At 44.2% G+C, this 26071-nt stretch overlaps 1 protein-coding gene and 1 pseudogene across 6 annotated transcripts in view; both read left to right on the plus strand.

Moving 5' to 3' along the window:
• Positions 1 to 417: 417 nt before the first annotated feature.
• Positions 418 to 26071, plus strand: part of B4GALT4 (beta-1,4-galactosyltransferase 4) — a 28386-nt gene continuing 2732 nt past the window's right edge. The window contains exons 1-7 of one of the 6 annotated variants that reach the window (XM_019923163.3): positions 525 to 963; positions 2647 to 2719; positions 10480 to 10878; positions 14017 to 14249; positions 16620 to 16807; positions 22025 to 22147; positions 24056 to 24160. In XM_019923163.3, coding sequence (XP_019778722.1) covers positions 10626 to 10878; positions 14017 to 14249; positions 16620 to 16807; positions 22025 to 22147; positions 24056 to 24160 — 902 coding nt within the window. In that variant the 5' untranslated portion in view covers positions 525 to 963; positions 2647 to 2719; positions 10480 to 10625. The other 5 variants (XM_019923165.3, XM_019923168.3, XM_019923164.3 and 2 more) reach the window with 5 other exon arrangements.
• Positions 24275 to 25592, plus strand: LOC109547919 (glycine cleavage system H protein, mitochondrial-like; annotated as a pseudogene).

A 26071-nucleotide genomic window follows, 5' to 3' on the forward strand; every position in this document is an offset into this window, starting at 1 on the left:
GGAGTCAGTTAATTTGGTACATTGTGCAGCTGACAAAGTTGAAAGCTGTCAGGGTAATGTAAGGTAAATTTATTAACTTCTAAAGCCTCCGTTTCCTACTCCGTAAAATGGGAAAGTTCCTATCTCCTTCCCAAAGCTTTGTATTTACGAGGATGGAATTTGGGAAGCGCCCAGACCCTAGCGCAGTATTGGCACAAGGATTTATTAAGATCACCCAAAGGACAAGCTGTCCTTCTCCCTCCAGGTGCTCCTTCCATCGCCCGGGGAGGGTGGCCGGGCGCGGGGGCGGTGGCGGAGCGGGGAGCGGGGAATCCGTCGGGCGGGTCTAGTGGAGGACCGCGCAGACTCGCCCCCGGGCCCGGCCGAAGCGACTCCCGGGGCGGGGGGGCGGGGGGGCGGGGGGGGGCGGAGCCGGCGCGCCGGAGCCTCCTCCCGGGCGGCGGGGGCGGTCCCTGCGGCCGCTTCTCACCGCCTTCCCTTTCTCCGGGAGGTGCTCGTCGAGGCCGCGTGAGGGGTGAGTTAGTGGGGCCTCCGCTCCGCCGGCGCCCGGGAAGCGCAATTCCGCGCGGAGGGCTGCGGGCGCCGTGTGGGCATCCCCGGGAGGCGGGCCGGGTCAGTCCCCCGCGCCGAAGCCGGGCGCGGGCCGGGCCTCGGAGGGCCGTTCTTCCTCCGCCCAGGCGGCGGGGCCGGGCAGGGGGCCTGCGGAGGCCGAGCTCGGCGGGAGGCACTGGCTCAGGTGAGGGCGGCACCGCGGCGCTCCCAGGCGAAATGCTGCCAGGTGGGAATTCAGAGGTCAGCCTCCGAGGCCCCGCGTCGTTTCTGGAGTCGCCACCAGCACCTCTCTCCCTGCCGGGAGAATCAGCGTGAAGAAGCCCCTTCCTCCTTGGAGCCCTCTTTCCCCAGCGTTTCTACTGGGAAACCCATTGCTGATCTCCGCCTGGGACCTTCAGGGGCCGACGAGTGGTGAGGGTCGACAGGATTTTAAAGTACCTGAGATACCTGCCCTTAGTCTGGCTCTGCGTCCATCCGGTGCCTGTCAATCCGTATCTGTTGGTGTTCGGTCTTCCATTAGATAAGGGCTAACTCTAGGTCTGAAGAAAACAGAAAAGTCCATGAGTATTGGGACTGAGAAAAGGCCTTTGGGTTGGTAGGCGCAGGAGAGCAGTTATCAACAGGGTGGGCGTGTGCCGGGGTTGCAGAGTGTTCAAGAGTGGGTGAGGGATGAGGGTGTGGAGGCGGCTGGAGCACAGGGAGACCTCTCCAGCCGTTTGGTGACGAAAGGGAGGAGGAAGAAGACAGAAATTTGAGGGTTGAGGCTGCTGTTTGTTTGTTTTTTTATAATTTCTAAATTTCTATTAAGAAAGGACAATAACATTGAGGATTCAAGAAAGTCAAGGAGTCTTGGTTAGAGATAAATAAGATTCAGGGTCCAGGCTGAGAAAGTGGGCTTAAAAAGAGGGGCCCAGGGCTATCCTAGGCACCTGGGCTGAGCTGGCGGGCCAGAGTGCTTTACTGTGTCTCTGGGGGAGGAGATAATGCTTAATAGGACCATAGTTTATCTTTTTGGAATTTTATCTTCTAGAGCAGGGTTGACCTTTAAACTCCATGAAATTGCAAAGTGTTCATGTGCCTGTTTGTGTTGTAGGGGAGAAAAATTTTTCTTCTTGCCCCTTCTAGGTTCCTTGGCTGGTCTAATAATTAAATTGAATTGACATAAAACAGATTAACAGGAGAGAAACATTAAATTTCATACCATTGGGATCCCATAAAAATATGAGGCTCAGGAAGTAACCAAAGTAGGCAGCTTTTATATTTTTTAGACAAAGAAACAATACATATGTGAAGAACTGGCAAGACAACTTCGTTGCCGTGTGCGGGCTTTCTCTAGTTGATACAGTGCTTTCCACCTTGAATTCTTTTTTTTTTTAATTTATATTTTGGCTGCATTGGGTCTTCGTCGCTGCGCGCAGCCTTTCTCTAGTTGTGGCCCAGGGAGGCTACTCTTCGTTGCCGTGCGTAGGCTTCTCATTGCGATGGCTTCTCTTGTTGCGGAGCACCGCCTCTAAGCATGTGGGCTTCAGTAGTTGTGGCACACGGGGTCAGTAGTTGTGGTGCACGGGCTTAGTTGCTCCGTGGCATGTGGGATCTTCCCGGACCAGGGATCCAACCCATGTCCCTGCCTTGGCAGGCGGATTCTTAATCACTGTGCCACCAGGGAAGTCCCTCTACCTTGAATTCTTATCTCTGATAATAAGGATGCCTGATCCTGGTTCCCTCCTGGTATAGAAAAGGTACCTTTCACATGGGAGATTTATTTCCTGCTTTCAGGGGGAGAAAAGAGGGTGAAAGTGTCCTTGCACTGGCTGTTTCTTAAGTAACTTTAATTTAAAGTAATCAGTATGCCAAAGTGGCATATTTTGGTGTGGCATATTTTGCTTCCCTTCAGTGTGCATTTTTAATCTGATTAAAAATGTCGGTTAAAGAGAAGTACTGAACTGTTTGACTACACGGTCTTGGAGGGGGCAATAAAACTAACTCTCTTAGTATATTTTATGGGCCACTTAGTATATTCTGTGGGCCACTTTATAGGATAAGTATTTAGTATCTACTTTAAAATGAGCTAATAATAATGTGTGTTTTTTCCAGAGATGCTTGCAAGACTTGAGAACTAACCATTTCTTTGAAGATCTTTAATTCAAAGTGGAAACATTCAAAGCAAGTTAGTGGTGGTGTTCTTCTCTTTTTTTTTTTTTTTTGCGGTACGCGGGCCTCTCACTGTTGTGGCCTCTCCCGTTGTGGAGCACAGGCTCCGGACGCGTAGGCTCAGCGGCCATGGCTCACGGGCCCAGCCGATCTGCGGCATGTGGGATCTTCCCCGACCGGGGCACAAACCCGTGTCCCCTGCATTGGCAGGTGGACTCTCAACCACTGTGCCACCAGGGAAGCCCCCCCCATGTAGTTTTTAAGCACCATTTTTAAGGAAAGCATGTGCTCCATTATATGTAGGTATTGTAATTAATTAAATCAGTTCCCTATTGTTAACATTTTGAATCTTTTGAATTTTTGGTTATTTTAGTAATGTTGGTTTGAATATCGTCGTCTACCTCTCTGATTATTTCTTAGAATAAGTTTTTAAATGATGGAGTTGAAAGCTATTCAAATGCATTTTTAAAATCTCCTTTTCACATATCTTCTTACTTCTTTTCCTCACCCAAAGGAAAATGAACGTTTCTGAGGGATCTGTTGCATTACAGGTCCGATCTCTTATTTCAGTGGTTCTCAAACTTTAATGCGTATAAGACTCAACTGGGGAGCTTGTTAAAAATTCATTTTCCTGAGTCCCAGGCCCAGTTGTTCTGACCCATTAGCTCTGGAGTAGGGCCCAGGAATCTACAATTTTAACAAATTTCCCTCTGTCTTTGATATGGGCTCTCTTGGAACCACACTTTGAAAAATGTTTTTAAAATAAATGGCAAAACGGAATCAAATTTAGGTCACTTCCCCAAAGCCGTTCATGCATCTGGTAACCAGATTTGTACTCAGCTCTTTGTGACTTCAAAGCCCTTGTTTTCTCCATTACCTCAGACCTTCAGACCTTCTCAAGCCTTCTCATTGATGTGCCTCTAATAACTGCAGAAAGGGAACTGCAAGTGACCCCACTACAGGATTCTCCGGGATAGCTGAGAATGGCACATAAGTACACACGGAGCCTCCATTAAAATCCCCCATTGGAAATTCTTAGGAATTCTTTCATGCTGCATAACAAAGACTAAATAAAACAATTTCAGTCCCTTGCTTGTTAAATTGATTTCATGTTTCCTGACTGTTTCATGCCAGCCCTTGCTGTAAAACAGTTGATGTAGGACCTGCAGGCAGCTCTTGCCCAGAGGCAGGGACACTGCTCTGGTGTGCTCTGTGGGTTCAGGGAGGAAGTGGCAGACTAGACAGCAACTCCTCCCAGAGTCAGAAGAGAGGAGTACTGCTTTTGGAAACTCAGTGACAGAGAAGCAAAAGGTGGTGGGCATGACTAAGGGAAAGGGCCATTTATTAGAAATGGGGCCCTCTGTCCTTAGGAGAGCATACCGAAGGGAACTAGCATGGGGGTGAGGCTTTTTCTTTTTAAACATCTTTATTGGAGTATAATTGCTTTACAATGGTGTGTTAGTTTCTGCTGTATAACCAAGTGAATCAGCTATACATACACATATATCACCATATCTCCTCCCTCTTGCGTCTCCCTCCCACCCTCCCTATCCCACCCCTCTGGTTGGTCACAAAGCACCAGCTGATCTTCCTGTGCTATGCGGCTGCTTCCCACTAGCTATCGATTTTACATTTGGTAGTGTATATGAGCCTTTTTCAATTTTAAAAATGTTCCCCAAATGGAATTTTATACCAGTTAATTTTTCCCCTTCTTTATTAGTCTTTATTTTTTCTCCTTTTATACCATGTCACATTTATTTTAGTAGTAACCTGGGATTATTGTGTGTCCTTGTGTGTTTAAACTAGTATATCCTAGAAAGTCATTCATTATTTACCAAATTTAGCACCTACTATGTGTCAGGTCAGCTTGAGGCACTAGGAATACAAAAAGCAGTGATTCTCTTTGAAAAGTAAGTTAATTTTACTGCTGTTTGTTGACTTGGATTATACACAGTCTTTGACTTTTTCTTTTAACTTTTAATTTTAATTAATTTTAGACTTAGGGAAAAGTTGCAAATATTGTACAGAGGATTCACTCAACTTCCCCTAATATTAGCCCCTTACATAACCATTGTTCAGTTATCAATACTATTAACTAAACTATAGACTTTATTTGAATTTCATCAGCTTTCCTGCTAATGATTTTTTTTTCTGTTTCCACTGGCTGTCAAGGATCTTACCTTGCATTTAGTTATTTCTCCTTAGTCTCCTCCAATCTGAGATAGTTCCTCAGTTTTGCCTTGTTTTTCATTATTTTGACCCTTTTGAAGAGTCCCAGTTAGTTATTTTGTAGAATGAAGTTATTCTGTAGAAAAGTACTGATTAGTTAGTTTGTAGAGAGCAATACATCACTGATTCATGAGGTTGATAGGTCTCATCACTGGTGATACTAACCTTCATCACTTGGTTAAGGTGATATCTGCTAGGTTTCTTCACTATAAAGTTACTGACTTTCCCTTTGTAGCTAATAATTATTTGAGGGGAGATACTTTGAGACTATGCAAGCTGTTTAAACTCAGATTTTTACCTACTAATTTTAGCACCCATTGGTGGATCTCGTCTGTAACGATTATTTACAGTGGTGTTTGCCTAATGGTGATTTTACCCCCCATTTCCTGCTTCCTTATTGGTTGGAAGTTTAGTGTAAGAAAGAGCTGCCCTTTCCCATTTATTTATTTGATCATTTATATCAGTATGGACTCATGGCTATTCATTTTATTCTGTGGGTTAAAATACAATGCCATCATTATTTTCTTGCTCAAATGCTTCCAGTTTTGGTCATTAGGAACTCAGTCTGAGTTTAAATGACCTGTACACGTAAATGGCTGTCATCATTTCTATCCCACCCTTGCCCCCTGCCCAGGGAGCCTAAAACAATAAAACAGCCAGTTATTTTACAAGCAAAATGGGTTTATTCTGGAGCAGCAAAGAATTGCAATTTGGGGCATGCAACTATGGCAAACCACATGCAAGTCCAGTAAAGCAAAGGAAAAGAAACTTTTTTATAGAGGAGAAGGGGAAATTCGGAGGCTCTGTCATAAACAAAAAGTCCATTGGAGGAAACTAGGAGATCGAAATATAGTGGCTTTTCATTGACTGAGTTGTGACAGTCTGTTGTTGGCTGAGGTGTTGCCGGGCAAAGAGAAGAGCTTCTTCCTCCTGCTGGTGGTAGTAAAGTGGGGTCACTTCCTGCCAAAGATGCAAGGTGGGTCTCTTCCTATTGGGATCTGTATTGATGTGATCTGTATCTCCCCTTCTGGCCTCCCAGTTCCACTTCAGTGAGGTTTCCCTTTATTAATTTTCACAGAACCATTGCTTCTTTAGGGTCTGGGCAGTGATCACTCAGAAGCCAGGTAAAGGAACTATAATTGGGAGAATGAATACCAGAGGTCCACGGAAGGTAGGACAACGTGTTTGCAAATAGTCAGCTCTCAGGAGCTCTGCAGGAGTAAAAGGAGTAGCAAAATATCAGCCTTTTTATTGGTGCTACCCCAGAGAGGCCCAAGGGAATAGGACCGTGTGCCTGGGGCCACATCTTGCCCACTATGAGACATCCAGTGTCTGCAGGATTACCAGATGGATTTAGAGACATTGAAATGCTGATTCTAGTGCTCTTGGCTGCTGAATGAAGACCACATTCTTTCTCCTTGGTACTAGGTGCTTAGTGAATATTTATGGAGTGACATCTGATGTCCTCCCCTGACCTCCCATGGTGGTGTAAAAATGTGTGCATATAGAGATTCTCTGAGAATGAGAATGATACTTGGCATTCATGCTGATATACTCTTTGTTATAACTTGTTTTCCGTGCTAGATTTTTGTTCATGGAAAATTTCAAGCATACAAAAAAGTAGAGTGAAAAAGAAAATGAACTCTCAGATACCTATCACCTTGCTCAGTACTTTTCAATATTTTGCCAATTTTATTTCAACTATTTCCCCCATTTTCAGGGTTGGAGCTGGCGTATTTGAAAACAAATTGCAGACATTACAAGCTAAGGAAGGACTGAAATAAACTGAGTGCAAGGACTATACCTTAATTCCCTTGGTGCCTAGCACTATGCCTGAAAATAGCAGGTGCTCAGAAAAGACTGGTTGAATTGAGAGGAGGAAAAACAAAATTATGAGAACATCATCATTTTGAACTAACCCTAGGGCAGACCTAGAAAGGAAAAGGGTGGTGAGTCTTGCCCTAAAATAACTTCTTTCATGTTACCTGAATTTGTTCTCTATAACCATGATTCCCCTGTCACCTTAAGACAGCCTTGACTGAAAGAGAAAATTCTCTTTAGGAAGAGTTCAGGGTCTCTCATTTATTTAAATGTTTTTACAAAGAAGTCCAATCTGATGATGTTTTCCCAAACACCAACCAGGAGTGACCTGCCCTAAAAAGAGCTCTCTTTAAAAAATCATTATTATTTTTTAAAATTTTAAGAGTGGTATATACTCATTGAAAGAAAAACAGGAAATTACAGAGAAATAGAAAATAAAATTATTCAATATGTAATTCCAGAGATAACATCTTGGTTAGCATGCTGATAAAATTTGAGCATGAATCATATTGGTAATCAGAGTCAACAGATATTTATTATATCCTTGGGAATGTACTAGGTGTGTTTGCTGTGTCATCTCATTAAATTCTTACAGCCATGTTGTAAATTAAGCCAATTTTTAAAAATCATTTTATAGCTGGGGAAATGGAAACATGGGGAGAGTGTTTGCCTTCAATCTGATAAGCAGGCGGGGCAGATCTCTCTTGAAACATTATCCCTCTATAAGCAGCTCTTAGAAAAACAATGTTCCCTGTCTAACTTTTCCAAGACTGAGATTTTATCAAAAACTGTTGCCAATCCTAGCATTTAAGCCTCCTACAATTAAGTCTGCAAGAGGTAGTCTGGCTCCAGAAAACTGCAGACTTACTTTACCTGGAGGGAAGAGAACAGACCTCCAGGAAACCATTTCAGAGACAGTCTCAAGGAAAGGGACAGGAAGAGACAGGTAGAAGGCTGCATGTTTCAAGGGTTTGTGCCGGGCACACCCAGGTACCAAGGGGAGGAAAGAGACTGAAACGTCCATGTGAAGGATGTGGCAGAAGCCCAGGCTTTGGAGCTGAGCACGTGGGCTCAGACCCCAGCTCTACCACTTAGTAGTTGTGTGAGCTCAGGCAAGTTCCGTAATCTCTCAACTTTCATTTTCTCCTCTATAAAATGAGGAGACTAATAATTCTTACCTCACAAAGTTGAGATGAGAATTAAGTAAGTTAATACAAGTGGTTTAGCCCCAGTGCATGGCACAGAGTAAATGCACAAATGGATCACTCTTCTTATTAGCGATTAATCTTCTAATTAGTTATTACTGCCTTCAGCAAGCCCCTAAGCAAGGCCTAAAGACCCTAAACAAGACCCTAAACACAGGCCATACTGTTTAATTGCTTCCTGGGCCAAATCTTCTCTCTTGTGGTTTGATCCAGGAACCTAACCTACGTTTGTAACATGGTGTCTAGAGAGAAATGCGTTCTAGGTTTCCCTCAAACTCATGTAAAGCTAAAATTTTGGAATACTACCCTTAAGTAAGTAAGAGGCTATCTTGAGAGTTGCTAAGGGTGTTTAAAAAATATTAATTAATTAATTAATTAATTAATTTTTGGTTGTGTTGGGTCTTCACTGCTGCAGGCTTTCTCTAGTTGCAGCGAGGTGGGGGGGCTACTCAATGTTGTGGTGGCGGGCTTCTCATTACGGTGGCTTCTCTTGATGTGGAGCACGGGCTCTAGGCGTCTGGGGTCAGTAGTTGTGGCTCACGGGCTCTTGGCGCGCGGGCTCAGTAGTTGTGGCACACGGGCTTAGTTGCTCCACGGCATGTGGGATCTTCCCGGACCAGGGCTCGAACCTGTGTCCCCTGTATTGGCAGGCGGATTCTTAACCACTGCGCCACCAGGGAAGTGCGAGTGTTTTGTTTTTCACAGTAAATTGCCACATCCCCACGTCTCATTTATTTATTTAATATTTATTTATTTGGCTGTGCCAGGTCTTACTTGCTGCATGCAGTGCGGGCTCTTTGTTGAGGCACGTGGGATCTTCGTTGCAGCCTGTGGGATCCTTAGTTGCAGCATACAGGATCTAGTTCCCTGACCAGGGATGGAACCCAGGCCCCCTGCATTGGGAGCACGGAGGCTTATCCACTGGACCACCAGGGAAGTCCCTCACATCTCATGTAAAAAATCAACTTTGTTTTCATTACAAAAGGACAAAAGTGTGTCATACTTTTACAAAAATGAAAGAAAAGGGTAAAAAGCACCCCTGGCTAATCCCATACTCCTAACAGAATTATTGCTAGCTTTTGGTAATATTTCTTTCTAGAGTTTTCTTAACTCTCTAATTTTAGTGGTAATCATATGCAAGAATTTATTTTCTGTTTTTCTTTTTGTTACTTAAGATTTCATCATACGCGTTTTTGTGTTATTTTGGCACAGAATATATTTTGGTCTCCATTCTGTCCATTTAATTGAGGATACGTTTGCTGCGGAGATTCTGTGTCCTGGCTTTAGCATTTTCCGCACTCTTCTGATAACACGTTTAGAATTTGAGGAGAGACGTGGTTTTGGTAATGCAGAGAGGATGTGGGGCCTTGCGAAGTAGCCTTCATCATCTTAGTGCATTTACCATGGTCCAGGGAGGGCCCTCAGCTATGTGGCCTCAGAAACTGGATTTTTCAGGAACTAAGAGCATAGCCACCTCTCACAGGTGAATTCATACTATCCTACTACATGCAATTGAAGTATGAAATCAAAAAAACAACCCATCAACTGACAGAAATACAGTAGAGTAGAGTGGTGATTCCGGCAGCCACCAGTGTGTCTGCCTGTAGGTCATCCCTAGTCTAGAGTCATTTAATGTAAAGTAAAATAATATAACGATCACAACAGTGATGGTCCCCACTTAGTGGGTGCTTGCTGTGCATCAGGAGGTGGGCTAACACTTTATGTATTAATATATTAGGTCATCCAGTCCCTCAATAACTTCTCTAGGAAGGTACTATTTTTATCCCCATTTTACAGGTAAGGAGACCAAGGCTCAGTGAAGTGATGGGCTCGAGGTTTCATAGTTTCTGTCTAAACCCAAACCCCAGATCTTAAACACTGTGCTGTAGTTCTGTTATTCTTACAGATATTTGGCCTCCTGTGTTGGCATCCTTTTGTGTTCCTTGCCGTCTCCCTAACCTCCTGGGCCGTGCCCTGTGCCATTGTCTCTTTGTGACGATAACATTGATAACTGAAAAATCCTTGATTTTTCATCCTCTGTTTCAAGGAACATGTTTTTCCAGCTCTTACAGAGGGAGAAGAGCTTTTGTCTTTTCCCTTATTTTCTCTTTGGATCAAACTATGCCCTAGAACAAGAGTTCACCTTCTCTTAAAGCTGTGCCAGGAAGGGGCAACTAAGAAAGGGAACCATTAGGGCTGTATTTTGGGCTGTGCCAGCTCAGAACTGAGGAGGCACTGACCGTCTCTTCTTTGCTTTCTCCACTGGTGCAGCATCTGGAAATGGCTTTTCTTCTGGGGTGAATGACAGCTGGGGTGAGAACCCAGAGAGAACTCCTGTGGTATATAGATGGTTGGATCCTTCTACATCCAAAATCTCTGGCTTTCTGATCTCTAAACTCTTCGTTGGAGAACTCCCACTACTGTTAATCAGTTGGGGATAGGTTTTCAGTTTGTGCTGATGTGAATAATTTCAGGATAGGATTTCCATCTGAAATGGCATGTCTTTGTGATTGCATTTTAGGGATTGCTGGAGCGGAACTACCAAGCAGAAGCAGGCATTGCACTGTCAGTTGTCATCAGGTTTGCAATCAGATTGGAAAAGCTGAACTTGAAGCTTCCTGCCTGCAGTGAGGCCGAGAGAGACCTACTGCTCGCATAATAAAAGACATGAGCTTCAACGTGACTCTCCACCTTTCCTATAAATTCCGATTACTGTTGCTCTTTACTTTATGCCTGACGGTGGTTGGGTGGGCCACCAGTAACTACTTTGTGGGTGCTATTCAAGAGATTTCTAAAGCAAAGGATCTCATGGCTAGTTTGAACAAGGATGTAGTTTTGGGGAAGAAAGGAGCTGTGACAGAGGAAGCCTCTGTGAAAAAAGCAGACCTTAACAACTGCTCTTCTGTGTCTCCACACCTCAGTAAGTATTTATTTTTTATTTTTAACAAGTAGTACATACACTTTTTATTTGAATATAACAAATGTACAGAAAAGTACAAAAATCAGAAGTGTGCAGCTCACTTAAGTTTCACAAAATGAACATACCAGTGGAACCAGTATGTAAATTAAGAAATGGAATCTTCCCAGAACCCCAGAGATGCTTCTTTGAGTCACGACCCTTACTCCAAGCTTATATTCCATCCATTAGATTTTTTTGAACTGTACGTAATTGGAAACATACACTATGTACTCTACTGTGTCTGGCTTCTGTTGCTCAACATTATGTTTGTGAGCTGTATTTGTATTGCTGACAGGTAGTATTTATTACGTGAACATGCCCAATTTGATCCTCCAGCTGCAGAAGTCTCACCAGGCATGTCGATAGGCATGTGTGATGAGCTGGGGGTCGATTGACCCAGGCTGGTGGCTCTGCTCCAAGTGTTTCTCATCCTCTTGGGACCAGCGGGCTAACCTGGGCATGTTCTCCTGGCATCTGCAGGGAAATGACAGCACATCCAAGCTTCCACTCATGTCATATCTATTAACATCCCCCTGGCCCACCGTATGGAGTCGAGGGACAGGATAGTATGTTTTCAGTGTTGTCTTAGTTTATTTCTGTGTTTATTTCTTAAATATGTTGTATGTTTTGATTCTCCTTTGACATCTTGCCTTTCAATTTAAATGAATAAGAAGTTGGTCTTTGGGAGCACGTTAATTAGGAAAAACTCCACAGCGATATTCTATGTAACCCACAAAGGTTCTGTCAGACCTCTGATTCTCCAGAACATCGAAGTGCTTAGAGTTCTCCAGATAATCCTTGGAGTGTCTTTCCAGAATACCTTTCCTCAGCCCATGTGTGTCTGGCGGATTCCTGTCTAGTCATCAGAAATCTAGTTTAGATCACTTCTCTCCCAGAAAGGTTTCTGGGACTGCCCCAGAGTTAATCTTAGGCTCCCTGGGTGCTCCTCCACCTTTGTTTCTGTGGTTGTGCTGGTCAGTGTATTGTTTACACATTTGCCCTTCTTCCCCTGGAGGAGTATGCAGGCGGGATGAGGGCACGGTGATCCTTTCCAGCTCTATGAAGTCCAGAGCTCCTCCCTGGTCCTACAGAGGTGGCTCTCTGCATACACTTAATTAGCTCTCTGGGGGGCAGTCTAGGGCTCTTCAGAGGCTTCTTGCTTTTAGCGGCACAAAACCTGCAGATCCTTTTTCCTGATTACATCACAGACTTGTAGTGTGATCATACTGGCATGCTGCTTCTCTTTACTAAGTCACGGAAAAGCCAAAACATTATTCCGGATTGTTCAAGGGAAATCGTTCTGCTCACAGATTACACAAGTTGAGATAGCAAAATGAGTTACTGAAATGCAGATCTGACTGTATCATCCCCCTTGTTCAGAATTCTCTCAACATACTTAAGCAACAGATGCATTCATGGAAACAGATGGGCAGTGACATGGTACTGACTATGGATCCAGGGGGTGACATAAGTAGTGACAAATTAAGATGGGCCATTAGTGACCCAAGGAGGAATAAAACTTGAGAAAATATGACGGGGGCGGTAAGGGAGACTGCTAGAGTGAGTGGAAGCAGGCACCCGAAGATTGGGCACATAATAAGCTACTACAGTGAGGGAGTGAGCAGGGGGACTGATTTACATCAGACCTGTTGCATGGGGCTCTTTCCGGGGCCGAGAGCAGAGACACGGTCAGGTTAATTCAGATGATGGGGTTTATGGACAGGCTACACAGGAAGACATCTCTACAGCCATCCCATCATCTCCCAGCAGCTCTGGTAGCTTGCCTTTCCTTGTAACTCCTTTCCTTACTGTTTGTTTGTAGGGATTACTGCCTGCTGACTCTATGTCTTGTGTGTAGACCCTTGTGGAAAGGCTCTTGTAGGTCAGTTATTTGCTCTTGGTGCTGTTGGGCAGAGTCTGTCAGCCATGCTGTGGACAGTAGAGCCTGGTCTAAGCAGCCATGGCCAGGGTAGGAGATGGTCACATGAAGCAAGGCACAGGGACATACATAGGAAAGGTGGGTGACTGCTTTGCTCCAGAAGAAGATAGCTCAGTTTGCAAGTACCTTGAACAGTATATGTGGAGTTTTTCTTGTTTGGTTTTTTTTCGGCCACGCTGCGTGGCATGTGGGGTCTTCGTTCCCCGACCAGGGATGGAACCCGTGCCCGCTGCAGTGGAAGCGTGGAGTCCTAACCACTGGACGCCAGGGAGGTCCCGAGCTGTAAAAAGTGTGTTCCCTAACCAGAGCTCTGCCTCCTCTCCTACCAGTCAGTATTCCCCGTTCATTCGGGTCTGAGGCGAGGGTCAGTGGCTTCAGCCTTATCTTTAAAGCCTTGCACGAGATTGGTTACCATGGATGGTCTTGCGTTTCATCCAGTCAGGCTGTGTCCAGACTCACTGAGCAATGCCCCATTGGGGATTTCGCCACGTGGAACAATGGGAGGATTCTTGCGGTGTTGCCCATACCTGTTACTGCTGAGTTAGGGAGGGAGGCTAGTTTCTATTTCCTTTCGCTGCTTTAGTTTCAGGGAGTTAGAATAGCTCTCAAGAGCTTAGGGAAGGACCTTGGGGAAAAGGGCCTTGTCTGTGAGCTTGATTCCATGGAATGCTCTTGATCTTTAAGAGACTTCACCCTCCTTTGGATTTTTTTTTTTTATGACAACAAAGAAAGTTGGATTGATTGCTTCATTCATTCCTTGGGTGAGGCTTCCGTGTTGTTTTTTTTTTTGCCCCCTTTGGAATTTTGAGAAGGAAGAGAGGTTAGAGCAAATTTGAAGTTGCTCAGTCTACCCCTGACCTCTGCTCTTCACCAGGGTTCTCAGAACAGAGTGTATTTTCTACTTAAGGATGAATCATAGAGCCAGGACTGGTAACCCAGCACAAGAGAATGGTCTTATATGTCATTTGCTTGTTTTTGCAGCCAATAATCTGAGTCATAGATTCTGTGGTTATAGTTTGTGACCAAATGAGGCTTTACAGTAGTGCTCGTTGTGTGCCAGACAACTAGCACAAAGTGTGTGACATGTACCAGCTCCTGTAAGCCTGTCAGCCTTTGATGAGCTTGTTCATGTTAGTTCCTGTGTCCTGTTTTTATTGTAGAAGGCCAGAACAAGCTCGTTTTCAAACCAGATCTCACTCTGGAAGAAGTACAGGCAGAAAACCCCAAGGTGCACAGAGGCCGGTATCACCCTGAGGAATGCAGGGCTTTGCAGCGGGTCGCCATCCTCATCCCTCACCGGCACAGAGAGAAGCACCTGCTGTACCTGCTAGAACACCTTCACCCCTTCCTGCAGAGGCAGCAGCTGGAGTATGGCATCTACGTCATCCACCAGGTGAGTGTGTGGGCAGACCAGGCCTCTGCCCGCCACACCCTCCTCTCTGTGAGGCGCTTCGTCTGTCTTGGGTAAAAGGGCATCAAACTATCATCAAAGGTGAGGTCTCTTATCTCATTTATCCTTGAAAGTAGTAAAGGCACTTCTTGTCCCAGAGTGTGGAATAATGGGATAAGTGCTGGGAAATTTTACTGGCTCTTAAGTGATCCTCTGGAGGAAGCCTGTTTGCTTTCGTGAGCCCTTCCATTGCAGACAATGAAGCCCAAAGATATTTCCCTGGGACTGACCTTACATTGCCTTCTGCATTTGCTATACACTACACAATGAGATGTTGGAACTGTGCTTTGTTATTGAGCCTGGCTGTTCAATGGGGATCTAGACAGAGAAGTTGACTACTGTGTGTTAATCGCCATGGAATTCTATGACTGTCTCCACCTTTCTGCCTTTAACTTTGCCACTATCTATTATGGAGAACATTATGTTTAGTTTTCACTTTTTTAAAAAGAATAAATTAATTTTATTTATTTATTTATTTTTGGCTGTGTTGGGCCTTCGTTGCTGTGCGCGGGCTTTCCCTGGTTGCAGCGAGTGGGGGCTACTCTTCCGTTGCGGTGCGCGGGCTTCTCGTTGCGGTGGCTTCTCATTGCGGAGCACGGGCTCTAAGCGTGAGGGCTTCAGTAGTTGCAGCACGCGGGCTCAGTAGTTGTGGCTCACAGGCTCTAGAGCACAGGCTCAGGAGTTGTGGCGCATGGGCTTAGTTGCTCCGCGGCATGTGGGATCTTCCTGGACCAGGGATCAAACCCGTGTCCCCTGCATTGGCAGGCGTATTCTTAACCACTGCGCCACCAGGGACGCCCCTAGTTTTCACTTTTATGATTCACTTTTTTGGCTTCCAAAAGCATGATTTAGTAGGAACACGGTAAGTATTAGTGTAGCCTGCTTTGAAGAGTTTAGCTCTAAGTGGAGTGGGTGATTTAAGGTGCCTCTATCTGGTATTAACATTTATTGAAAGAAAAATAAGACATCAACAACTATACATGGCTATCTTTTCAGAATTGTCCTGGGCCATCCAAATAATTCTCCCTCAAATCCTTACAAATGCTCCGAATGCAAGGAAAATCATTAACTATATACCTAATATTGGTTATAACTGGTAATATTTGTTTTGGGAAAACTTTTGACAGATCAGAGGATGCTGTTCTGCAATGTATACTTTACAATAAACTGGGGGTCTTAAAAATTAATGTGCATATATATATTACATTTATCCCCATTTTGTGAGGATTTGAAACAAAATTTAACTGTTATATTGGTTTATCATTATTTTTGTTTTTAACATTGTTAGTCATTCAGAGGTCTTACTCAGGACAGCAACCCCCAGTATATAATTTTATGAATAGAAAAATATGTCTGCTTTATGTTATTCTTTTCAGGAAAGTACTGTGGTGAGTTTTGAGAAGTGCCTATACTTTTGTTATGATAAACTGTTGATTGAACTGGAATTTATTCTTAAGGAATTTGATCCAAATAGCCATGAAAAAATTACTACTGTAAAAAAATGTTTCATATTGTAGCTTTGATTATATTACTGGTTTACTGTGTTCTTTCCTTACCCAGTAACGAATCTCCTCTGTAAGGCCACTATGAGGATTAGTGTCTGCCATGAAGTGTTAAATCCGGGTTCTCTTACAGTGATTCCACGAGACTTTTAAGTAGCTTAGGTATATGAGCAGTAACCTTCTCTGTTTATAGGTCAGGATTTCTTGATCCTTTCTGGCAAGCTATATTTTTGGGGGAGCTTAGTGTAAGTTTGTTACATGGGGTAAGATTGGGATTAGCTAAGAGCTGAACAGCGAAGCAGTGATTCTGCTTGGCGTGACTGGTATGTAAGAAAGGTTTTGTGGTTTTACATGGAATAAATAAAGGTACGTTTAAAATTTGTTTAGAGTTATCTTTATTAGTATTTTAAAACTATGGTTTTTTAAAAAATTGTTGTAAAATACACATAACATAAAATTTACTATCTTAACCATTTTTATTGGAGAGTTCAGTAGGGTTAAGTTTGTTCACATTGTGTAAATAATCTCAACTAATCTTTCATCTTGCAAAACTGAAACTCCAAACCTATTAAACAACAGCTCCTCATTTCAAGGTGTTTTTAGTTATGGAATACAAGTATGTATGAAGCATAAAGAAAAACGCAAAAGGCCCTGTTATTGTTATTGCATCTACTGTGTCAGATTTTCATGTCATGTGTATACTCTTGTGCATTAGCAAGAATAATACCAGCTCCTGCATGTGAACTGAACAGGGGAACAGTGTGAAATCTTGTCTCAGGAGCTTTTCAAGTTTTAATTTCCATATCTATAGGCTGGAAGTAACAAGTTTAATCGCGCCAAACTCCTGAATGTGGGCTATATAGAAGCTCTCAAGGATGAAATTTGGGACTGCTTCATATTCCATGATGTCGACCTGGTGCCCGAGAACGATTTGAACCTTTACAAGTGTGAGGATCAGCCCAGGCATCTGGTGGTTGGCAGGAACAGCACTGGGTACAGGTAAGGCGGCTCTGCTCACAGTTGCCTTAGGTCAGAAGCCTGGCCTGTTATCATCAAGGCTGTGCAGACACTGTGTCCAGGGTGTCTGCAGAAAATGAGAAATAGGAAAAATGGTCCATGATATATCACTTAAAGTTCAAAACAGGAATTAGAGAAATTCGATTTTTTTTCTTATTAGGAAAACATCCGCCAGCAGCCTTGGCAGAGGATCACAAAGATAAAAAGGGAGAGAAGAGGGGAGGGAAGTCCAAGCTTTGCACATGGCGGCCAGCCTCGCCTGCAGGGCCCGCCTGCTGGAACTTTTGCAAGGGCTCCCACGCTTAGTAGAACTCAAGTAACTTAGCTATCTCTCCCTGCCTTCTGCCTCTAAGAGGCAACAAGAGTGTGCCTCCAGGTCCGCTTTTAGGCCTCTTTTGTGAGACCGTGATGTCTCTTTCCAGACCGAGTCCGGAGGGAGACTGGGAAGGGGCATGTCCATCAAGTGGTCTGCTCAGGAGCCAGGACACCCAGGACAAGGTCCCTTCTCTCAAAGTCACTGTGGGAAGAGCCAGGCACCGTCATTTCTGCTTTCATGCCCCCCCCCCGCCCCATCCCACCCTCCACGACACACACACACACACACACACACACACACACACACACACACACACACAGGCATAGCTGCTTTTCAACCTTATTGTTCCTATTTGAAAACAACTGAGGGGAAATAGCAACCGAGAAAGTTCTCTACAAGGGAAACTATATGTTCACTTATATGTGTGCACACGTACCTGTCAGCCTCCACCAAGCCCTGCCCTTCGTGTGTGCTCACATGTGGGGTGCTACTGCACTAGGGACCCTGAGACTGATCTGAATGAGGCCGAGTGCCCATCCCCACAGCACTCCCTGGTGTGTACTGCTATGGGGAGACAGGCAGCTGCAGTGGAGCTGTGTCAGCTTTGCACTTCACTTCTGCAAATTCAACTAGGAGCACGTGCTAATGAGGGGGAGAGTTTGGGGTGGGGGTGAGGCCGAGGGAGAGAGAGCTATAACACTATAAAATAAAATGGGAGGTTCCACCAGTGTCTACTCTGGGAAGTGATCATGAGATGCAAACCATGAATCTCTTTGTGTGTGTGTGTGAAATATTCTTCTTTTTATTTTTTCTCAGTCATTTAGAAAAGTAAAAACCATCTTTACTTCACAAACCATACAAAAACAGGTGGTAAGCCGGATGAGGCCTGCGGGCTATAATTTGTTGGTCCCTATAATAGCATGTCAACTGGGATGACAGGATCAGATTTGCATTTTCAGCCAGTGAGTCTGGAATTCAAATGTGCATATGACTCATCTGGGGATTCTGTTGAAATGCAGATTCTGTTGTGAGATTCTGTGTATTTAACCAGCTCCCAGGTGATATTTTGGCAGCAGGGTTTGATCTGTGAATCACACCTCGACTACCAAGGCTTTCAAAGATCCCAGGTCGGATCCATCCATGGAAGAGAGCCTGGATTGGAGAGCGAGGGTGAGGATGGAGGGGAGAGCTGTAACATCAGTTAGGAGTCTTTTGGGAGGTTGGCTCAGCAGGTCTTGGTTGCTGGGAGGAAGTGAGAGCTGGGAGAGAGGGAGAAGTTGAAGATGACAGCAAGGTTTTGTTGGTTAGTGCTGTCTTAAGCAGAGATCCCAGTGATCTGTACAAAACTGGGTACAGAATAGTGCTAAAGAAGTTTTTGCAAACCATGAATCTCTTGATGCCTCCCTTGCTCTTGGTTTCCATGTTGGTCTTACTGTGTAGGTTTCTCACTTCGGACTGTTCAAGAGATTTCCAAGAGTAACGCTGACTGCAGGCGACCTTTGCCTCAGGTAGACTTTAAACCTAGTCCCTGTGTAAAGTGTGGGATATAAACAAATACCTAGAATAAGCCACAATGGGTGAGAGCACACTCTCTTTAAGAAAAAACACCTAGGGAAGGGTTTAAAGGTGTTGTCCAGGAAATGTGGCATCTTCATCTTGTGGAATCAGTGGAGCTTCCCAGCAGAGTTCCAAGATGTGGAAGCAAGAGAGAACATGGCACAGGTTTTGAGGAAAGGCTGGTAGTTCATTAGACCCTTGACGTGGGTGATAACTTCCCATTGCCCAGTCTTTCTAGACATCTGTGGTGAGAAATTACAATCACACAGGATTGTTTTCTCATTTGTTTGTTTTTGGAGTATGGATACACAGGATTGTATCAAGGACAGGCCTTTTGTTGGGATTCTAGATTTTATCTTTGCGTTAAGCTGGACCATAAGAAAATGAGTTCTTGGGCATTCCTGCTGGGAACTGATCTTGAGTAAAACTTTGGTGTGATGATCGTGGGTTTTATCAGATGCCACTCACTCTAAAAACAGCCCCTGTACGAATGTTGCTGGTTTAACTTGCTATTGTAATTGGCCAGAAGTTTCTTTTATAACTAGAACTCAGGAAGCCTTTGTCTTCCTTGAGTAACTGACAGTTTTCCTAATGTAAACCAGGTGATTGAATGTGTCTCTCTCCTCTTTTGATCTGGATGCAAGAAGCTCAGAGTCAAATCCATGACCTTCTTTTAGAAGCTGAAAAGAATCTTATTTGCAGATCAGAGTTCTAATATATTTCCTATTCTAATCTTCTATCTGAGTGAAGTTTTCCTCTCGTCCTGGTTTGTCATTTATGTTTTTCTACTTTACTGTATGTATCATGTAAACTGCCTCATTTTCTGTGGTTTGGGGGAGGTTTGCATAGGTAGTGTAGGAGTTGTCTTCCTCCTCCTTAGTTACTGCCTTTCGTCCTTTGGGCAAAATCCCTCTAGTTGCTGGCAGGTGCAGTTGCAGGTGGCTAAGTGTCTGCCTTCTGCTGTAACTGTGTGTCCCTGTGCCACAGAGCTTAAATCAGCACACTATTCATTGTCACAACTGCCCCATGAGTATGAAGGAAGCGCAAGAAGTGTTTTCACTTTACACACATGCAGAGGGAAGAAGTTAAAGCAACTTGTCTCAGCTATCTCAGACTCTGATGAAGACAGAAATAAATCTTGTTTATCCCAGTGATTATGGGTCAGTGATAAAGATCTGTACTAGCCTGTGGGAAATTTTATTGCCAAGAATTCCTTTAGTACCTGCCTGCTTTTACAAGGACTTTACTCTTATTTGATGACTCCATTTTCCCCACCCTTGTGCCTTACAGTCCTTTAAAAATAAGTAAAACTGTTTCAGGGCCAATCAACTATTTATGCTTTTCTAGATAAGAAGAAAAACCAGAAGGAAAGATCAATAAACATGTAGATATTTGGCACCTAAGAGGCAACTGAGGAACTGATACTTCTTTAACCTTTCTGTCCAACTGGTCTCCTCCTGCACCTCCCACTGCAGCCAAACTGGTCTCTCGGTGCTCCTCACACAGCCCGCACTTTCCTCCCTCTCGGCCTTTCGTCACAGAGTTCTGATCACCAGGAGTTCCCCCAGTTTTCTACCTGTCTGAATCCTCCCAGGCCCACCTGCCCTGATGTGTGGCTCCTCCTTCCTCAGAACCCTGATAATGTTCACCTCTCTTGCTGGACTATCAACTGTGTGTGAGGGCAGGGCCCACTTATTCTAGCGTTTAGCCAGCTGCTTTGCACACAGTGGGTAGTCGTTACTTAATGGGTCACTACCAAGTCATCAGTGCTGGGTCCCTCCTGGTGACCCCTTTTTGGGGCGTGGCAGGTTATGCCTGGGCAGTGGTTCCACTCAGTTCTGATGAAGCTGCTAGTTTTCAGGTAGTTTAGGAACCCCTTCCCAGCCAAACAGAGTCCAGTAACCATGGCAACAAGTCACTGCAGTCAGTGTCTTGGTCAGTAATAGCTGCCTTCTGAGCACTTTGTTCTTTTTGTTTGTTTTAGGTGGTTGTTTTCCAGAATTTTAGCTTGGGGGTATGTAAGTAAATCTATTTCCATTGTGGGTTAAGCAGGGTCCTCCCCATCTGTACTCAGAACATAGAAACAAGCAGCTGAGCTACAAATTAACTTTGGGGACTCCACCTATTAGATGGCAAGTGTCTACATGATTATTGATCTTTCCTTTTGGTTTTTCTTATTATCTAGAAAAGCAGACATATTTTATTGGTCCTGGAATACTTTGAACTGACATTAATTAAAGTTAGAGATCCTCCATATATATTCACATCCTCTTATTCAGTAATATCCAAGTTATTAAGCTGCCTTCATGTGCATTTCTGAATTGTTACCGTGTTCTATTCAAGGGACATCTTTATTTCTCAGATTTGTTAATTTGCCTACCAATAATCCATGAGTCCTAAATGATTGACCTCTTTTCTTTCCCCTTTTCCTTGTTGGTATACCCACAGCTCCACCCTTTTTACTCTCCTCTTTTCACTTACTACATTGTCTTCGGGCAGCTCTCCCTACCCTTGTGCCTTCAGGTACCACCTCTTGACAGCTTATTTCCAAAGCTATCTCTGTAGCCACTCCTCTGTACTGAACTTGGACCTTGTAACCTTTTTCCCGCTGGCAGAAGCCCCAAGGGTACCTCATATTCAGTTTATCCAAACCGTAATTTGTCTTCTTCTCAAAACCTAATTATCAGTTTGTATACCCTGTTTTTGTGAGAGGCACTGTCATCTACCTAGTTGCCCAAGCTGGAAACCTCAGGGTTATTAAGGTATGTTGGGTTCTCCAGGAAACAGACTCTGAGACGGAGATTTGTATGCATATAAGTGGAGGTCTGCATAAAAAGTGTGTATAGGAGCTCTCTCCTGCTCTCCACCCCACTCCCTAAAAGAAAGTAAAAGTAAAAAAGCCACTCGTTCACGCTGAACCTGGGTGCAGCCTCAGAATGCTCTTAACCCACAGCCCTTGGCAGCCACAACTATTCATTGGATTGGCACACGAGGTGAAATCTCTCATCCAGATCTGATGTTACAGTGCACATTGACAGGTACCTCTGTAGACCTCTGCACACAAACACTAACAGTAAAAGGTGGGTGGCACCTTGCTTAGTGAGCAGATGTGAGAGCTTGTCTAGACAGAGGACAGAAGGCCAGACAAGGAAGGCCAAGAACGTGGGGAGGTGGATGTCAAGCAGGAGTGGGTGGGTGGAAGTACATGGTCTTCAAAGTGTTCCTAGAATGCCCGCCCTGCAGTCAGAGACTTCTGAAGCATCTGTGGAGAACAAAAGGACTCTGCACTAACGTTCTAACCATTTCTCTTCTCTCTTTCGCTCCAGGTTACGTTACAGCGGGTATTTTGGGGGTGTTACCGCCCTAAGCCGAGAGCAGTTTTTCAAGGTGAATGGATTCTCTAACAACTACTGGGGATGGGGAGGCGAAGACGATGACCTCAGACTCAGGTGAACAACAGAGACAGGTCCCCTTCACGGGGCTCTGCTAGCAGTGGTTGTGTGTGGTTCCTGTGGAGGCCAGGCCAGCAGGTCATGAGGCTCCGACTTGGGCTTGAAGGGTGGCAGGGGGTGGGGGGTGAGCAAGGTGGCCCAAATCGCTCTTTGCCACTGGCAGTTCAGAAATGATGGAGGGTGGTCTAGTCCTGGCTAATGGGTGTCCGGGGTCCGGGAGTGTTGGTGGAGGTCTCTGTGGACTTGTCAGCAGGTATTACCTACTGAGATAGAGTCTCACCCGTGAATGGCAAGTCCCAGACCACAGCGTTTGCAAAACTGCCACCTGAGGAGAGTGGCCAGAGGCCTGTTCTAAGCCTCTGCGTTCTCTCAGACCCCAGGCAACCCTGGTGGTTCCCAGCGTGCAGAGCAGGGAGTGCCAGCAGCCTGTGAGGAGTTGCACGCCCCGAAGCAGGCCAAGATGTCCTCTCCTTATACACGAGCCAGCCCCGCACTCCGTGGGAGCAGCTGCTGGCCTGACTCCCTGGCCTGACTCGGGGCTGCTGGCATGACCCTCAGATTCTCTTGGATTCTTTTCTGCTCTGGGGGGTTCAAAGGGGATATGCCTGGTCTCCCCTCTCAGCCCCCTTCCCTGAACTTGGGTTTCATGGCCAGATAGTTATGGGTATCCCTAACTCCCAGAAATAAGTAATTATTCAAGAGCCTGGGGCCAGTATCTTCAGACTTGTAACAAGGTCTGTCTATTAGGAGACCCCCTTTCCTCCTGTTGTTGCCTCTTAGAAAGAAAATTTCTCAGCTGGCGTTCTGAATTAATATACGTGTGGCTGCCAGATGTTTTCCATTGCTTCAGCATGAAGAAGCCGGGCTCCATGCTGGTCTCATTTCCAGGTCTAGGCTGAGAGTCTCTGGAATGTTTCTGGCAGGAGGGAACGGATCTCCCTGACCAAAGGCTGCATAGAAATGGCCGTAGTGATGGGCAGCGGCACTTCATGGCCCAGCCCATCAGCAGCCTGTGTGGCCGTGGCTTATGAAGTGGACAGAGAGGGTACCTGCTAGATTTCAGGGCAGGAATAGCAAGGGCTCGGAGTCAACCGTATCCATCATGTTCCCCAAATCCATTTCACTGCCCAGATGGGACGGCTAGTAGAATTTTACACTGATGTATCTTCACTCTCTTTTTTCCTGTTGCTCCTCGGTTTCAAGGTAAAGGGGAGCCCCAAGTTTTGCTTTCATTTGGTAAGAACATCATGGCCTCCAGAGTGGTTCTTGACTAACGCTATGGATAAACCAACTGATTTGAGCATAAACATTTGCTGAAATTTCTTTACTAAATACTTATTTACTCACCTGTGCAACAGGCACCACCCTCTTTCTGCTTATATAGTACATTACAGTTTGCAAAGAATGTTCCATGTGGACGGTCTCATTTGAGCCTGTCAGATCAACTCTGTAACACCATTGCCATTTTACGGTTCGGGAAACCCAGGCCTGGAATAATGAATTGACTTACCAAGGTTGTAAATAACAAAGTCTAGATTTGAACCTAGGTTTGTGACATTTAACAGTCATTATTTTCCCTGTTAAAAGAAGGCAACACTAAGTAAATTAGGGATCCTAAGAGACTTGATTTTTTCAAGGTGTATTTTCTCAGTTGTTTCTGGAAAATGACAAAGTGTAAATTGACACATCTTCTTTGTACCTCAGTAGTAAATGTTAAGGGTGATTCTTCTATGGACTTATTGCCTGAGGCCCAACATAAGAAAATTCTTTTTCTTTTAATACCTAAATAATCAAGATATGTGTATGCACATATATGTAAATTTTTGCAAATGATTCTTTTTTAAGTGCCTAGTGGTAGATAATTGGGATAGAATTTTTTTTTTAACACCTCTGTTATTTTTGCAGGGTTGAGCTTCATAGAATGAAAATAACCCGGCCACTGCCTGAAGTGGGTAAATATACTATGATCTTCCACAAGAGAGACCAAGGCAATGAGGTGAATATAGAACGGTAAGTCCTGGATCCATGCGCCTGGCAGGCTACCTGCGTAGTCTCTTCTGTCACTAGTCCTATGCCAGATTTGATCAGATAAACCAGTTTATTTTGTTCAAAGCTTTTTATTGAGGTAATTTTCGGACAGACCCAAAAGTAGAGGGAACATCTATTGAATTCACATGTACATGTACCACATTCCCAGTTTCAACAGTTAACAACTCATGGCTTCTCTTCTCTCTCCCACTTTCTTCTCCTCCCCCACTGGATTCTTTAGAAGCAAATGAGATATCACAGCATTTCCTGTGTAAATATTTCAATAGTATCCTTAAAAGAAGTCTTAGAAAAAGAACTGCAGAGGTGTGCGCGGAGACCCGCTGCACCCCTGCGAACACGACGCTGCGAGTGGCGCAGAGCGTGCGGGCCATCTCTGCGCCCAGCGCGCCCTGCCCACCGCTGCCCTGGGGACTGCAGGCAGGCGCCGTCCGGGCGCTGCACACCGGACCCGCTCTGCTGTCAGGTCGTAAATTCAGACAAACGTGAATGGGTAACAACAGAAAACGGTGTTGGAACAGTGGTAATCAGCAATTTTGCACAGGAAGCTTTGGGAGATGTTGTTTACTGTAGTCTGCCTGAAGTTGGGACAAAATTGAACAAACAAGAGGAATTTGTTGCTTTGGAAAGTGGGAAAGCTGCTAGTGAACTCTCTTCTCCTCTATCAGGAGAAGTAACTGAAATTAATGAAGCTCTAGCAGAAAATCCAGGACTTGTCAACAGATCTTGTTATGAAGATGGTTGGCTGATCAAGATGACACTCAGTAACCCTTCAGAACCAGATGAACTAATGAGTGAAGAAGCATATGAGAAATACATAAAATCTATTGAGGAGTGAAAATGGAACCCCTAAATAAACTAGTTTGAAACAACTTAATCTAGAATAGTTGTCTTAAATTAGTGGTGGATAGATTTTTAAAAAGCAACTTTTAGCAAAAGAAACTACTTGCAACGGTGTTGCCTGAAGAAAATACCCCTTAACTTCCTAATGACTTCAGATAAACGCTATGCATCTTTTTCACAACAGCCTGTGATTTTTAGGCTAGTCTCCAGTTATAATATTCAGAATTCCTGAAATTATCTGTGGTAAAACTAGTTATGAAAGTTATGTAATTCAAGGATAACATTATTATCTTAACCGTATATAATATTGTAACTTGCCTACAGCCATCCCTGGATTTGGGTCAAAATACTCAATTAACTTCCCACTGGAAATAAATGGCAGTGGAGAAAAGTTTGTTAGTTGTATAGTGTCCAGTGAAGAACGTTACTCTCTTAATTTTGCAATATACTGTGTTTGCTGGTGCTATTTTTATACAGTGAAGCAACAGCCTTGCAGGAAAATAAGAAACAGTTTACTAATAAAATATTCAACTTCCTAATTTAAGAAAAAAAATACTGTAATACTATTATCATACCTAATATAAAATTATCAATACTTGCTTATTGTCATCAAAGGTCCAGTCAGTGTTCAGATTTCCCCAATTATCTCATAAATGCTTTAATAAATTTTTTTAAACAGTTGGTTTACTCAGATTCAGATTGTAGACAAGGTCCACACATTGCATTTGAATGATTTCTCTGAAATGCCTTTTAATCTGTAGGTTCCCCCTTCCCTCCTTTTTTTTTTTCCCTTGTAATTTATTTGTTGAACAAACCAGGTCATTTGTCTGATGGAATTTCCTACATTGTGAATTTTGCCAGTCACATCCCTGTGCTATAACTTAATTTGTGCCTCTGCATTTCCTTATAAGCTAGGGCTTCGATCTGGAAGCTTAAACAGATTCTGGTACTATTTGGGGGCAAGAACGCTTCCTCTATAGTGCCATGTATCTCCTTTTGTATCCCAGCAAGGGGACATGATGTCTGGTCATG

Source organism: Tursiops truncatus, chromosome 4, assembly GCF_011762595.2.
Source record: "Tursiops truncatus isolate mTurTru1 chromosome 4, mTurTru1.mat.Y, whole genome shotgun sequence".
NCBI classification, from domain to species: Eukaryota; Metazoa; Chordata; class Mammalia; order Artiodactyla; family Delphinidae; genus Tursiops; species Tursiops truncatus.